Here is a 17,794-nt window from a genome sequence, read left to right on the forward strand (position 1 = left end):
GTTTGTGAAGGCATGTCTGGTCTGCCATTTAGATTGGATAGGGAAAGGGTTCATAAGTAAGGCATGTGTAAAATTTGAATGAAATTGGTTGTGTAGTTCTCGAGTGTTAGGGATTCACACAAAGAGACAGACACATTCTCGTTACATTTGTGCCGATATATATATGCATGTATGTATGTATATATGTATGTATGCCTCTGTATATGTGAGAGTATAGTTTCAATGTAAAAGTACAACTGTATTCGTGTTTGCTTAGGAAAAATGAGTAAAGTGTGGGTGTGAAGTCCCCATGAAAGGGTATTTGTAACTTCTAAGAAATTGAAATGTTATAAATATTACTTTATTTGCGTGTAATATGTATGGTTAACATTTCATCAACATGAAAAATATATGAATTTTCATGGGGGTTATGGCCTTTAAGCATAGAATATAATTTACAAATTTCATAATGATCCATTCAGTACTTTTGACGTATTTTTGGATAATAAAAAATGACTAAAATTTTGGAGTAAATTTTTTCTGCCCAAGTGGTGCTGCCCGTACACTGGGAAGGTGAGAGGTGAAGTGGATGACAATAGATTTCGCTTGAGAAGGTATTATCTGTTTAATATCTGTTACCATGTTCCATTGCCCCGTATTGATAAGTAAGTTGTATTTCACTGTGGTGGTAGAGAAATGAGAATGAGATGTAAGTGGACAAAATTTTAGAGATAGCAGTTAAGTGGTGCTATAGTCGTGTTGGGTCCTTAGAACTGTCGTTAGGGTAGGAAGTTTAGAATTGAATTGGATGACAATATATTTGACTTGACAGGGTAGCATGTGGTTAATGTCTGTTACCATCTTCCATTATATCGTTGTGAGAATTAATTTGTATTTACCTGCCGTGGTACTTAAATGAGAATGAGATGTAAGTGGACAATGTTTTGGAGATTCCGGTTCGAATTGACATCAGTGTTTTTGTTTCATTTTTGACACGTAATACTTAAATAGTGGAAGAGATATAATGTTGCTGTGGACTGGAAGTATGCCATAAGTTAGAAATTGTTTTTGATTAAAACACAACTGGAACCCTAAGTTAGGCATGTGTAAAATTTGAATGAAATTGGTTGCGTAGTTCTCGAGTTTTAGGGATTCACACACACACACACACAGACAGACAAACAGGCAGACACACATTCTCATTTATATATATATAGATATACATACATACATACACATATACATACATATATACACATATATACATATATATACATACATACATATATACATACACCTATAGACATATATACGTCTATATATATATGCATACATATGTATATACATATTAATAATTATCGCCAAGCCAACATGGGTGTCCCAAATATAGGACGAATGCTGCCGTGGATTAGCTCCAAGAGGCCATCGCCTCTAGCTAGCTATGTGACACACGAATCTGTGTCCTTTATAACCTTCGAACAGGAGAGGTCAGCAGCTTCCCTTTGCTGGTTTGGCATCTGCAGACTAGACTAGTTTCAGGGTGTTGCTCCTTGTCAATGCAGAGCAGCCCTAACCCTAAAATCAAATCAACTGACATCGACAAGATAATCTCTACAGAACTTCCTGATCCAGCTTTAGACAAGGTACTATACGACATAGTTAAAGTAAACATGGTGCATGGTCCATGTGGGCATGGATTCAACATTAACTCACCATGTTTGAAAGATGGCGTATGTTCAAAAAAGTTTCCAAGGAAGTTCCTACAAGCAACTCAGACAGGTGCTGATGGGTATCCATCATACAGACGGAGAAAACCACAAAACGGCGGTTTCACAGCAAATATAGGACAGCACGAGGTTGATAACAGATGGATTGTTCCCTATTGCCCACTCCTGTCAAAGATTTTCAATGCCCACATCAACGTTGAGTTTTGCAACTCCGTTAAGTCCATCAAGTATGTTTGCAAGTATATCAACAAGGGTTCTGACGCTGCAATGTTTGGACTTCAACAACAATACTGCCAGGATGAGGTGACACACTATCAGGTGGGACGCTACATAAGTAGCAACGAGGCTTTCTGGCGCATCTTTGGCTTTCCACTTCACCAACGACACCCTGCCATTCAACAGCTTGCAATGCACCTGGAAAACGGTCAAAGAGTCTACTTCACCGATGCTAATGCTTCTCTGTTGGCAGAGCAACCAAGGGATAGCACACTCACTGCATTCTTCAAGCTCTGTCAACAGGATCCATTCGCTCAAACCTTACTGTATCCACAAATTCTATCATACTACACTTGGAATGGAAAAAAATGGAGACCAAGGAAAGCAGGTCAAAATGTTTGTGGATACCCTGGCATTAAGTTTGATACTTGCCTTGGACGAGTATACATAGTGCATCCCACTCAACAAGAGTGCTTCTACCTCCGCCTACTGCTGCATGAGGTCAGAGGCCCCACGTCTTTCCAGGCCCTAAAAACCGTTCATGGACATGTCTGCACAACATACAGAGAAGCCTGCTATCGACAAGGACTGTTGAAAGATGGTGCACAATGGGATGCAACTTTGGGAGAGGCTGCTTTATCACAATTACCTAAAAGTCTCAGGGCACTATTTGCAGTATTACTACAGACATGCGAACTGTGTGTTCCTGCAAATCTATGGCTCAAGTACAGGGACAACCTGGCTGAAGACTTTCACCGGCAAGCTCAACGGCTCTATCCTGACATGGAGGGTATCAGCAATGAAGTTTACAACAAAACTCTCATTGACATTGAAGACAGAATTGCTACACTGGGTGGTAATGAATTGTCCACCTATGGCCTGCCACAAACATTCAGGTCAGGGTCAAATAGCCTTCCCACTGCTGTCATTTGTGAAACCTCTTACAACACTCAAGCGCTTTCAAACTACATTGCTGAAAACAAGCATAAATTACTTCCGGACCAGCTGCAGGCCTACACAACTATTATTAACAGTGTACGCCAACGTGATGGACGAATCTTCTTCCTCGATGCTCCTGGAGGGACAGGGAAAACATTTATAACAAAGCTTCTCCTTGCAGAAGTTAGGCAGCATCAGGACATTGCAGTAGCTGTGGCTTCCTCTGGGATTGCAGCTACTTTGTTACCCGGTGGCAGGACAGCACACTCGACTTTTAAACTCCCTCTAAATTTAGCAGCATCCGAGATGCCTTCATGCAACATCACCAAAAGCTCAGATCAGGGGCAGGTACTTAAAAGGTGTCATCTAATTGTCTGGGATGAATGCACCATGGCTCACAAGAGAGCTTTGGAAGCATTAGATAGAGCCCTGAAAGACATCCGAGACTGTCACGCTCCAATGGGAGGTGTTACGCTTCTGTTGTCAGGTGATTTCAGGCAAACTCTTCCTGTCATTCCAAAAGGCACTAGAGCAGATGAGGTCCAAGCATGCCTAAAGTCCTCTACCCTGTGGCATCATGTTACTATCCTCACTCTTAACACAAACATGAGAGCTCAGCTACACGGCGACCAAATGTTCAAAAAATTCGCACAGGACATTTTGACAATTGGTGATGGCAAGGTGCCTCTCGATGCTGCAGAAGAAATAGAAGTATGGTCATTTTGTTCTGTTGTTAATTCTGTAGATGACCTCAAACACAAAGTCTTTCCCAACTTTAAACAAAACTACCAAAATCACAATTGGCTGTGTGAAAGAGCAATATTAGCTCCAAAAAATGTAGCTGTTACAAAAATTAATCAACAGCTGATGCATTCTCTTCCCGGCAATCTTCAAACTTACAAGTCTGTTGATACAGTTCCAGAAACAAATGAAGTGGTGAACTATACTCCTGAATTTCTCAATTCGTTGGAGCCTCCAGGACTACCTCCCCACATATTATCACTTAAAGTTGGAACGCCTGTTATGCTGCTCCGCAATCTAGAACCACCAAGACTTTGCAATGGAACACGACTCGTGATAAAGAAAATGATGTCACACATTATCGAGGCTACCATTCTTTCGGATGTGAAAAAGGGGATGACGTCTTTATTCCAAGAATTCCTCTTACTCCATCAGGAGCAGACATTCCTTTTACATTCAGAAGACTACAATTCTCCCTTCGTGCGATTTTTGCCATGTCCATAAACAAATCTCAGGGTCAAACACTGTCTGTAGCTGGTCTTCTCTTGGAAGAGCCCTGCTTCTCACATGGACAACTGTATGTTGACTGCTCAAGAGTGGGCAGCAAAAAAAAACCTATTTGTATATGCTCCACAAGGGAAAACAAGGAACATTGTTTACGAGGTGTTATAATCACAACAGCAAGAAAGTATGTACATGATCACCTTCTTTTATGAAACTTCATTGACTTTCATATATTTATATTGATATACATATATATACGTGTGTTTGGGTGCGTGTGTGTATATACATCTCTATATATAAAGATGATGCGTAGTCTAGATGGTGTTTTTAGATTTCATTATTCTCTTTAAGCCGGGCAACGCCGGGTATTTCTGCTAGTATATGTATATATGTGTATATATATATGTGTATATATGTATGTATATATGTGTATGTATATATATAGATATATATATATATATACGTATATACATATATGTATGTATACATATATATATGTATATATATATATGGAAATATATATATGTATATATTTATGTTTATATATGTATATATATATGTATATGTTTTTATATGTATATACATATGTATGCATATATATATAGGTATATATGTCTATAGGTGTATGTATATATGTATATGTATGTATGTATATATGTATGTATATATATGTATGTATATATATATATGTATATATATGCATGTATATGTATGTATATGCATGTATGTATATATATATATTGAATTCAATTGAATTTCATTTATCTTGTTTCTCTCCATGAAATTCAATTGAATTCAGTTGTTGTCTTAAATTCATGCTTATTCATTTTCTAAGCTTCCTAAATTCATGCTACGTTATATTCTAATCACCCAGAATTCATTGCTCTTTTAAAAATTACGATTTATGCATTGTTGTCTCTCAAATATTTAAAATCTACAATTAAGAGCCCTATCTACTCGCTGGCGGTACCTACCCACCACAACCCATTTTCCTTTATTCAAAAATTCTTATCGCTCCTTAAAATTATGGCTTTTAAGTGTTGATTTCTCAGCCCAAGAATTACAGCGTGATGTGCTGCTTGACTGGTCCCCCCTCTCTCTCTCTCTCTCTCTTTATATATATATATGATGATGATGATGATGATCTTTTCTCCCGCCATGCCTCTGTCTACCCCTCCATCCTCTCTCTCTCCTTCGTAGTTTTTCCTTAAGGTCTTCAGGTTCTGGCTATATATAAATGAGAAACCCATTCTAAATTATCTCGCTGACATACTACGACGAAATACCCAAGATGCAGATAAGATAGAGATTTTTTATTTATTTACGGCCTCAAACATCTCATAATACCTTCGCGCTTTAGTTTTGCCCCCTATTATTTATCTTGTTTCTCTCCATGAAATTCAATTGAATTCAGTTGTTGTCTTAAATTCATGCTTATTCATTTTCTAAGCTTCCTAAATTCATGCTACGTTATATTCTAATCACCCAGAATTCATTGCTCTTTTAAAAATTACGATTTATGCATTGTTGTCTCTCAAATATTTAAAATCTACAATTAAGAGCCCTATCTACTCGCTGGCGGTAACCCGCCCTCCCACCCCCTCCACCGGAAGTTCATTCCTCTGTCATCCCACCCCCTCCACCGGAAGTTCATTCCTCTGTCATCCCACCCCCTCCACCGGAAGTTCATTCCTCTGTCATCCCACCCCCTCCACCGGAAGTTCATTCCTCTGTCATCCCACCCCCTCCACCGGAAGTTCATTCCTCTGTCATCCCACCCCCTCCACCGGAAGTTCATTCCTCTGCCATCCCACCCCCTCCACCGGAAGTTCATTCCTCTGTCATCCCGCCCCCTCCACCGGAAGTTCATTCCTCTGTCATCCTATCAACCTCGGCTGTCTCCCGGAACCCATCTAGTGGCCTTGGCCATCCTCTCCCCTACCTTTGGGTAGCGCATTAAGGTTGAGAAATGTTTGCAGGTTGTAGGTACTGTTTTGCTTATGAATTCTTCCAATTGCAAGTTTTCTTTTCAGGTACACGACACTGCTTTTCCCCTTCCCAGGCTACAGGCCCACACCCCCAACACCCATACTGTTAGGATTGGCACTCTCAACGTCGGCACGCTGAAAGGTAGATCTGGTGAAATTGTTGAGATGCTTGAACGGAGATGCGTAGATATGTGCTGCATCCAGGAAGTAAGATGGAGAGGAGGTTCTGCAAGGTTCCTCACAGGTACAAGATTTTCTGGGCAGGGAACACTGACGGGGTCGGGGGCGTAGGAATACTTCTAGCGGAGAAATGGGTGGATAAGGTAATCGAGGTCGTTAGAGTAAGTGACAGAGTACTTAAGATCAGACTAGTGCTTCATCATAGATTAGCTACTGTCATCTCAGCCTATGCACCTCAACCTGGGCTACCAGATGGTCTGAAAGACCAATTCTATGACACCCTCTTGCAAACTACCTCGTCGACGAGTGACAGGGACCTTCTCTTTGTGGCTGGAGACTTCAACGGTCATGTCGGACGTCGTGCTGGGGGCTTCCATGGCATACATGGAGGCTATGGCTTCGGTTCCCGCAACGAGGAGGGAACCAGACTGCTGGAGTTCTGTGATGCAACCAATCTTATGGTCTGCAATACCAACTTCAGGAAACCTGCCAGTCACCTAGTCACCTACCGCTCCGGCAGACACTCTAGCCAAATCGACTACATCCTCGCCAGAAATAGGGAAAGAGGGCGGCTTATAAATGCCAAAACCTACCCTGGCGAAGAATGTACCCCACAACATAGATTAGTAGTTAGCGACTTTGGGATCAAGGCAAAATGGGTGCCCAGAATTAGACAGGCTTGGAGAAGAAGGGTGTGGAAGCTTAAAGACCCTGCAAACGGACAGAGACTTAGAGACAAGTTACTTGAAGCATTTAACGAAATAGAAGGGGATATAGCATCATACAACGTGGAAGACAATTGGAGATTTCTGCGGGACAACCTGTTGAAAGCCACCGACCAGATTTGTGGGTGGTGTAAGGTCCCCTCCCAACCCAGAGTAACGTGGTGGTGGAACAAGGAGGTAGACAGGGCTATTAGACAAAAGAAACAGGCTTGGAAGGACTGGAAGAACGGTGGTAGCAGGGAATTGTACCAATGTGCCAGAAGGGAGGCTAGGCGACAGGTTTATTTAGCCAGAGGGGAAGCAGATAAGGAAAGATTTGTCAATGTTCTGCGCCGTGAGGACCAAAGACTCGAGGTATTTCGTGTTGCAAGACAGTGTAGGAGAGAGAATAGTGATGTTGTAGGAGAGAAATGTGTTCGCATGGATGATGGTACGCTTGCATTAAATGAGGATGCAAAGAAAGAGGTCTGGAGATGCCACTACGATAGATTGCTTAATAAAGAGAATGAATGGGAAAAAGAGAGCCTGCCTTATGTCGACCCAATAGAGGGACCAGCTATCCGAGTTGATAGTACCAGGGTAGATAAAGCAATTAAGAGTATGAAGACCGGGAAAGCCCCCGGCCCATCAGGAATCACTGCAGAGATGCTCAAAATATCTGGCAGTGTTGGCTATAGCCTAGTCACCCGTATTACGAACCAGGTGATACACGAAGGAGTCATACCCTATGACTGGTGTAGCAGCATCATAGTCAACTGCTACAAAGGTAAAGGGGACGCTTTAGATACAAATAATTACAGAGGCATCAAGCTGTTAGATCAGGTTATGAAAGTTACAGAGAGGGTCATAGCCCAACTAATTAGGGAGCGAATCAATTTAGATGAGATGCAGTTTGGGTTCGTGCCAGGTAAAAGCACTACTGATGCCTTATTTCTAGTGAGACAGTTGCAAGAGAAATACCTAGCTAAGGATAAACCTCTGTACCTGGCTTTCGTTGACATGGAGAAAACCTTTGACAGGGTCCCCCGATCCCTTATCTGGTGGTCAATGAGGAAACTTGGGATAGAAGAATGGTTAGTGAGAGCTGTGCGAGCCATGTAGAGATGCTGCCAGTAAGGTGAGGGTTGGAAATGAGTACAGCAATGAATTCCGGGTAGAGGTAGGGGTCCACCAAGGTTCCGTCCTCAGCCCCCTATTATTTACCATAGTCCTCCAGGCAATCACAGAGGAGTTCAAGACAGGTTGCCCCTGGGAGCTCCTCTATGCTGATGACCTTGCCCTAATTGCGGAGTCACTATCAGAACTAGAGGAGAAGTTTCAGGTGTGGAAGCAAGGTCTAGAATTGAAGGGCCTTAGAGTCAACCTAGCTAAAACCAAAATCCTAATAAGTAGGAAGGTAGATAAAACACAAACCCCTTCAGGTAGATGGCCCTGCTCAGTATGTAGAAAAGGAGTAGGTAGTAACTCTATAAGATGTACCCGGTGCAAGCTATGGACACATAAGAGGTGCAGCAACATCAAAGGCAGGTTAACTAGCAAGTTAGTTTTTGTTTGTGGCAGATGTTCAGGTGCAATAAAGACTGCAAACAAACAGGAAACAACTTCTATCTCATTCCAGGGTGAAAAACTAGAGGTAGTCGATAGCTTCCGCTATCTGGGCGACCAAGTTAGTTGTGGGGGTGGGTGCGCTGAAAGTGTAGCTGCTAGAATAAGAATAGCCTGGGCAAAGTTTAGAGAGCTCTTACCCCTGCTGGCGACAAAGGGACTCTCACTCAGAGTAAAAGGCAGACTGTATGACGCATGCGTACGAACAACCATGCTACATGGCAGTGAAACATGGGCTGTAACTGCTGAGGACATACGTAAGCTCGCAAGGAATGAAGCCAGTATGCTCCGTTGGATGTGTAATGTCAATGTGAATACCCGTCAGAGTGTAAGTATCTTGAGAGAAAAGCTGAACATTAGAAGCATCAGTTGTGGCGTGCAAGAGAGACGATTGCGCTGGTATGGACATGTGGTGAGAATGGAGGAGGATAGCTGCGTGAAAAAGTGCCACACCCTAACAGTTGAGGGAACCCGTGGAAGAGGTAGGCCCAGGAAGACCTGGGCTGAGGTGGTGAGGCAAGACCTTCGTACATTGGGCCTCACCGAGGCGATGACTACGGACCGAGACCTTTGGAAATGGGCTGTGCGTGAGAAGACCCGGCAAGCCAAGTAAGATCGTTGCCAGTGCCCCTGGACTGGTTCTTGTGCGGTTGGCACATGAGATGCACCATTTTGAGCGTGGCCGTTGCCAGTACCGCCTGACTGGCTCCTGTAGGATTTTCGAGCGAGATCGTTGCCAGTGCCCCTGGACTGGCTTGTGCGGGTGGCACATAAAAGACACCATTTCGAGCGTGGCCGTTTTCGTGCGGGTGACACGTAAAAGCACCCACTACACTCTCTGAGTGGTTGGCGTTAGGAAGGGCATCCAGCTGTAGAAACTCTGCCAAATCAGACTGGAGTCTGGTGTTGCCATCCGGTTTCACCAGTCCTCAGTCAAATCGTCCAACCCATGCTAGCATGGAAAGCGGACGTTAAACGATGATGATGATGATATATATATATATGCATGTATATGTATGTATGTATATGTATGTATATATATGTATGTATATATATGTATGTATATATATATGCATGTATATATATGTATATATATATATATATATATATATATATATATGCATGTATATATATGTATATATATATATATATATATATATATATATATATATATATATATATATATATATATATATATGCATGTATATGTATGTATGTATATGTATGTATATATATGTATGTATATATATATATGCATGTATATATATGTATGTATATATATGTATGTATATGTTGTTTAGAAAAAACAATTTAATTTTTTTTTAATTATTTACTTTGTTTAAAAAATTTATTGTTTAATTATTATATTTGTTTACAAAAAAAAGGTATTTTTGATATATATTCAGCCATTTCAGCCGTAAAAGAGCGCGCACGCGCACATGTATTCATATGCGTAAGTGCGACTGTGCGGGTGCGTGTTGGGGACTACTGCTTTAGTAGTACCCAGAATATATTTTTAACAAGTTGAAAGAACGAAAGGCCATCACATAGAGAGCGAGAGAGAGAGAGACAAAGAAAGAAAGAAATCGACGGTCGGTGTCCATTGAAGTAACGGAAAATAATTTCTACCTTAGTTTATTCACGCATATTAACATTATTATTACAATTAAAGGTAACAAGATAAAGTGATGTTTGAATTAATACAAATTTGAAATATACACATTTACAATGTTACAGAAATGCAAATAACAGCGTTCTTATGAAGTTTGTCACAGTGTTCAATCTAATTTCTCTGGCATGGACTGTAATTGTTTTCCAGAGGTCATTTATCATACAAGAGTTCATGAGGATTATATTCAAATTGAGAAAATCTTTTGGGAAAATGTACAATTCTATCACTTTTAGTTTCTTTCCGCTGATCACATAGAGAGTACCGACCATCGCTTTCTTTCTTTCTTTAACTGTCAATGGTGCTTTCCCATCCTTCTCTCAGAACAGCTTGAGTCAGTGGTGATGCCAAGCAGGCAAGCAATTTCACGGAAAAGGCTGAAGGCCGATTAGATGTAAACAAAACCCATATGCTTTTCACTTGACATTTCCTCACATCAAATCGAAAAATAGCCCCACAAGCCCTTTCAATATGAGGCTCTTGTCCTCTTACATTTTACCGCCCAACCGGACTCCGTGCTTCACTTAAGCACCTCGCTGGTTCTTCATCGGGCCAATGCAGTAAGTAGCGGAATGCGTCTTTGTGGAAGGAATTCATCACCTTACACAAGTCTCCCACACGACCTCCGCAGTCACCTGCGGAGGCCAACCAGGGTCCTTGGTACAGGTGAGGATCCCTCTCCTCCGACCCTTTTTAACAAAATTTTCAACGGACCCTCCTTTGTGGGAGAGGATTACAAATTCCTCCTCCTCATAGGGCGAGGCCTCAGTTTCTACTGTCGGCGGCACAATTCCCACCGACAGGCCTTAGTTGGCATACTCTTTACTCTTTTGCTTGTTTCAGTCGCTTGACTGTGGTCATGCTGGAGCACCACCTTTAGTCGAGCAAATCGACCCCAGGACTTATTCTTTGGAAGCCTAGTACTTATTCTATCGGTCTCTTTTGCCGAACCGCTAAGTTACGGGTACGTAAACACACCAGCATCGGTTATCAAGCGATGGTGAGTGGGGGGGGGGGAGAAACAGACACACAAACACACATACATATATATATATATACATATATAAGACGGGCTTCTTTCAGTTTCCGTCTACCAAATCCACTCACAAGTCTTTGGTCGGCCCGAGGCTATAGTATAAGACACTTGCCTAAGGTGCCACGCAGTGGGACTGAACCCGGAACTATGTGGTTGGTAAGCAAGCTACTTACCACACAGCCACTCCTACGCCTATGCTACTTTATTTCATAAATATTTGCTATAAAGGCATTACAAAGAGGGGACGAACAAGGACAGACAAACATAAAAGGGGTGAAGTACCTGTATCGATTAAATATTTACAATTTTAAATATACAATAATAATTTGATTATATTTACAATGTTCGATTAAATCATTGCTCATTAGAAATGCAATTTGTAATGGCTTTCCTGAAGGATAGGCATCCGACCACCAGTGTAGACCCCTTGCTTTTTCTTTCCCTTGTTTTTGGCTTCCTCTTACCTGGTGCCAAACACTTCCAGCTCAAGGGCAACTATCCATTCTTATTGTTGGAGTGGATACAATGAAATAGTTGAAATTGATGTCGAACCACTTTTGAGTAACATAGGCTGCTCTATTCAATGGCACTCTTACTACTCCTCATGATGGGGTGAGGGTAGGCATAGAAACGATGAGGGCAGATGCGAAGACAGACAGAAAGAGAAAGGAAAAAAGAAATTTAGGGAAAATTGATGATCTTTTATTGAAAGTAGTCGTGGGAGTAATAATCAGAGAGAGAAAGAGTGGGTATGTTAGAGAAATTCTTTCGTAAACAAACTGAACACTATCATTTTTTTTTTTTTTTTTTGCTTTCTTTAAAACGTATATATACATACACACACACACTCACATATATATATGAAATAAACTTTAATTGAAATGAAGTTTCCCCAAAATTATACATATCTAGGATCTAGTTCAAAACGGGGGCACCAGTTTTCATTTATGTTTTATGTAGTGTTTTTGGTACCGAAAGACTTTCAAACTTCGTATTACTTATCTATTTTGTGTTATAGAACAGAAAAAAAAATTTTGTATTAGAATTAATTTCATGTAAAAAATTGTCTTATTTCGATAATTTCAACCAATCACTGACAAGTATTCAGCTGTTTACTGTTACTCCTTTGGCAGTTTAAGCGGTGTAAAGGAATTAATCTCCATTTCTTCTGACATTTTGCAGAGAGGCAACACACGTGTGTTCGTTTTCCCTAACCCTAACCCTAATTGACTTGCTCCTTCCCTCAAAAACCAGGCCTTGTGCCTATAATAGAAAGGTTTATTAGCTACTGCCAATATGCTTCAGCCATTTTTTGACAAAGAAATAATAATTTTATCACCGCCAGAATCGTTTGAGAATCGTTTGTTTACGTAGTCAGCACTTAATGTATTTGGCTGAATGGACGTCAGTCATTGGTTGAAATTACAGAAATACGACAACTTTAACATGAAATAAATTGCAATATAATAATTTTTCTTAAGAAGACTAAGAGAAAAAGATGTTTTATATGACACATTCTACCAGTGTCCCAAGTTTCAAAGTGTTTCGTTAAGAAAATACTGGTGCCCCCGTTTTGAACTAGATCCCATATCTAATATAATAAATGTGTATGTCAGTGTGTCACACTTTTTCAACTTTAATAAATCCTTTCTACTGGAAGCACAAGGCCTCAAATTTTTGGGGAAGGGATTAAGTCGATTACATCAACCTCAGTACGTAACTGGTACTAATTTTATCAACCTCCGTAAAGATGAAAGGCAAATTCGACCTCGGTGGAATTCAAACTCAGAACCTAACGACAGACGAAATACCACTAAGCATTTTGCCTGGTGTGCTAATGATTCTAGCAGCTTGCTGCATTAATATAATATAATAAATGTGTATGTCAGTGTGTCACACTTTTTCAACTTTACTCCTAGAAGCTGTAGTCCAACACATACCACTTTGGAATCAGGCTGACTCCATGAGTAAATTAAAAACATTCTGGGCCAAATCTGGACCCACAATCCTGAAATTTTGGATTCCCAAGTTTTCATTGCTGTGATTGTTTTCAGTGATTTTTTTTTTTTTTTTTATGTGACTTCTTGTGACAAATTTTTTGTACGATAACAATTTTCAATTTTTGATAATCTAAAGGCTAACTCTGTGAGTAAATTAAAAACATTCCCAGCCAAATCCGGACTTACAATCCTGAAATTTTGGGCCCCTATGTTTTCATTACTGCGATTGTTTTTGGCAATACTTTTTTTTTTTTTTTTCGTTAATGTGATTTTTTTGTGACAAATATGATCGTCATTGGGATATGATCCTGGGGGTAGCAATTGCAACAAATCCTCCAAAACAGCAGATCTTCCCATTCAGGGTCAGTTGCTTAAAAGCTATATATGAGCATAAAAGCTGCCATATCGAGCAGCTTTTAAGCAATTTACAAATATAGCTAATTATTCATTTAGGCCAATTAAGCAAGATTTCGACCAATCTGCTGACCATCGAAATTGTTATATTTCCTAAAATGTTCATCAACATTTTACCTACGCACAGGGTCCAGATTCAGTCTCACTGTGTGGCACTTTGGGCAAGTGTCTTCTACTATAGCTTCAAGCTGAACAAAGCCTTGTGAGTGGATTCTGAAAGAAGCCCATTGTATATGTATATTGAAGCATTGTATATGTGCATCGAAGCCTTGATCATTGAACATCGTCTCCAATGGTCAGGTCACGTTCGTCGGATGAACCATCTGAAGGAAAACGTCCTCGTGGAGCCCCCTTGAGGCGGTACAAGGACCAACTCAAATCAACCTTGAAAAGCACCAACATCGACCCCGCACACTGGGAGGATATCTCGGCAAACAGACCCGTCTGGAGACACACCATCAAAACGGGTTCAGCGGACTTCGAGAAAGCCCAAGTCGCAAGAGCTGAACTCAAGAGACGGGAGAGAAAGCAACGCCTTCTCCTTCCCAAACCAACTCCTTCTATCCCTTGTCCACAATGTTCCCGTATGTTTCATGCAACCCTTGGATTGTGGAGCCATCTGCAGTTCAAACACCCAGGAAAATGAACTGGATTGCAAGCTCAGAAACACGACACGCAGCCAACACATGTATATATTAGAAAAAATAAAGTATTCAGAGATTTGGATGGTTGTACATATATAAATATTTATAAATTGTGTGATGGGATTTGTCTCTTTTTTATATATATATATATGCATGTATGTTAGTGCATGTGTGTTTCTTTGTATCTGTATTTGTCCCCATCCCCCAGCTTGATAGCCACTGCTGGTGTGTTTATGTTACCATAACTTAGTGGTTTGGCAAAAGAGATTGATGGAATAAGTACCAGACTTTTTAAAACAAAGTGAAAAGTAGGTTTGATACATTCAGCTAAAAATTTTTCATGGCTGGCTCCTTCATGACTAAAGCATGTAAAAGATGTTATTTATTCAGTTTTAGCCAATATTACAAAAATCATAATAGAACAGTGATTATATAATCTTTGTCAACTTAATTTTTGGTGTCTGGTACATATTTTATCGATCAACCATATTAAAATCAATCTTGCTCTGGTAGTCAGCTTTCATTACTTTTTAAATTATTTTTTCAGTTTGCAGCCTTCTGATGTTGTTTGTGTCTTTTGCTTCATTTTGTAAGTTTTCTTTCTGTTTTGTTTTATTTTTTTTTTAATGTTCCCGTATGTTTCATGCAACCCTTGGATTGTGGAGCCATCTGCAGTTCAAACACCCAGGAAAATGAACTGGATTGCAAGCTCAGAAACACGACACGCAGCCAACACATGTATATATTAGAAAAAATAAAGTATTCAGAGATTTGGATGGTTGTACATATATAAATATTTATAAATTGTGTGATGGGATTTGTCTCTTTTTTATATATATATATATGCATGTATGTTAGTGCATGTGTGTTTCTTTGTATCTGTATTTGTCCCCATCCCCCAGCTTGATAGCCACTGCTGGTGTGTTTATGTCACCATAACTTAGTGGTTTGGCAAAAGAGATTGATGGAATAAGTACCAGACTTTTTAAAACAAAGTGAAAAGTAGGTTTGATACATTCAGCTAAAAATTTTTCATGGCTGGCTCCTTCATGACTAAAGCATGTAAAAGATGTTATTTATTCAGTTTTAGCCAATATTACAAAAATCATAATAGAACAGTGATTATATAATCTTTGTCAACTTAATTTTTGGTGTCTGGTACATATTTTATCGATCAACCATATTAAAATCAATCTTGCTCTGGTAGTCAGCTTTCATTACTTTTTTAATTATTTTTTCAGTTTGCAGCCTTCTGATGTTGTTTGTGTCTTTTGCTTCATTTTGTAAGTTTTCTTTCTGTTTTGTTTTATTTTTTTTTTAATTCTTTTTTGTTAACATTATTTTTCTAAAAATAATTGTTTCAAGTATCATTTACATTAACTTAGTGAATAGATTTTTCTGCTCGTTTTCATAAATATGTTATTAATTTGGTCTTAGCCAATATGGCTACAATCGTATTGCACCAGTGCTTGTACCACTGTTATCATCATTGTCTCGACGTCTGGTCTAATCTTATGTAATGTATGTGACAGACGGAGAGACACAAGTTACAAAATATCTAAGCTGTAAATCTTGAATGTTTTCAAAAATTGTATTGATTCATTTTTCACTATGAAGTTTGACTAACCCAGGCAAGAATTTATTTAAAAAAATTTACCAAGAAAGTCTGTTGAATTTTTTGAAGAGGATCCAAAATGTGTGATGTAGCAGGAATATTTGACAGTCCCAAAACACTTAGGAATCAATGGGTTCTGACAACCAGGATTTTGTTAGGGGTCAATTATATCTGCGTATGACTCACCAGTTGGATTTCTGACTGAGATCACAGTATCAATCTGAATGTGATTTGCTCAATTATTGAGGAAGTCTAAAGAGCCAAAAACACACATTGGGGAATCCACAAAAGCAGTGGAACTGAACCCGAACCTCTGTGGTTAGCAAAGAAGTGTCTTAACCACACAGACATGCCTCTGCCTCTAATTTAAACAAAAAAGAAACTAATCCATCTTGGATAGTTTTCAAGGTGATGCCCCAGCATGGCCGCAGTCTAATGACTGAAACAAGTAAAAATTGAAGATCCCTTTTCCAAGCTAGAACTGACGAAAGAAGCCGAGCATGTATGGGGGAATATGTATTGGTGTGCATGGATGTGTCTTTGTCTTGATATCACATGATAGTTGCAAGTGAGTATCACCATCATACTAGTGTTGTCTTTTGTTTCTCTCCCCCTCCTGAAAACATTCTGCCCAAGGGAAAGTATTACTGAATTTGGAAGCAGATGAGTGTTAGCAACAGGAAAGGCATCCAGCCACAGAAAATCTGCCTTAAAAGTGGATGTTAAAACAATGATGCTGATAATAGTGGAAGTATTAACCCTTTAGCAATCATATTATTCTGTCAAATGTAATACTTATATATTCACATTGTTTTGAATTAATCATGCATTATCTTGTAACTTTGAGATTTTGATGATGTGATTATATTAAGACTGACATTGTAGGGTAGGTTGAGAGTCTGGATCTGGCCAAGCTGAACAAGAAACAAGTGAAACATTTTGGTCAGACATCATCATCATCATCATCATCGTTTAACGTCCGCTTTCCATGAGAACCACATCTCAAATTGCTACTGTATATTATTTAATTATTGCAGCATAAGCAGTAAACAAATGCAAAATCTGAAAATCAAAAATTTTTGTTTTCATCTTTTACAGGTCTGGCAAGTGGTGAAGTGAGAAAAGAAGGAGTTCATAACATTACACAAAGTGGTAAATGCTTTTTAAACTAGACACAACCTTTTCAATTCTGTCTTCTATTTCTTTTACTTAACTCATAGGTCTTATTAGCATTCAGATTACTCAGTCAGGAGTAGCTGTGTGGTAAGTAGCTTGCTTACCAACCACATGATTCTGGGTTCAGTCCCACAGCGTGGAACCTTGGGCAAGTGTCTTCTACTGTAGCCTCATGCCAACCAAAGCCTTGTGAGGGGATCTGGTAGACAGAAACTGAAAGTAGCTCATCGTATATATATATATATATGTGTCTGTGTTTGTCCCCCCAACATTGCTTGACAACAGATGGTGGTGTGTTTACGTCACCGTAACTTGTCAGTTTGGCAAAAGAGACCGATAGAATAAGTACTAGGCTTACAAAGAATAAGTCCTGATGTCGATTTGCTCAAGCATGGCTGCAGTCAAATGAATGAAACAAGTAAAAGAGTAAAGAGTCAAATGTAATGCTTATTTATTTGCATTGTTTTGAATTAATCATAAGTAATCTCATAACTCTGGGATGTGATTATTTATGTTCAGAACGACATTGCAGGTTAGATGGGAGAGATCAGATTTGGCTAGTTTGAATATAAAACAAGTAGAATATTTGGGTCTGTTATCACCAATTTAAATGCTAAAGGGCTAACTTTGGGTGTG

At 39.6% G+C, this 17,794-nt stretch overlaps 1 protein-coding gene across 4 annotated transcripts in view; it reads left to right on the forward strand.

Moving 5' to 3' along the window:
* LOC106869802 (uncharacterized) overlaps positions 1–17,794 on the forward strand; it is a 41,722-nt gene that overhangs the window by 6,444 nt on the left and 17,484 nt on the right. Inside the window, exons 3-5 of one of the 4 annotated variants that reach the window (XM_089353632.1) lie at positions 14,915–14,956; positions 15,609–15,650; positions 17,081–17,134. In XM_089353632.1, the coding sequence (XP_089209758.1) occupies positions 14,915–14,956; positions 15,609–15,650; positions 17,081–17,134 (138 nt within the window). The remainder of the gene's footprint in view (positions 1–14,914; positions 14,957–15,608; positions 15,651–17,080; positions 17,135–17,794) is intronic. The other 3 variants (XM_052968966.2, XM_089353633.1, XM_052968968.2) reach the window with 3 other exon arrangements.

The sequence above is a fragment of the Octopus bimaculoides genome, chromosome 6 (assembly GCF_046866305.1).
Source record: "Octopus bimaculoides isolate indiv1 chromosome 6, ASM4686630v1, whole genome shotgun sequence".
Classification (NCBI taxonomy): Eukaryota; Metazoa; Mollusca; class Cephalopoda; order Octopoda; family Octopodidae; genus Octopus; species Octopus bimaculoides.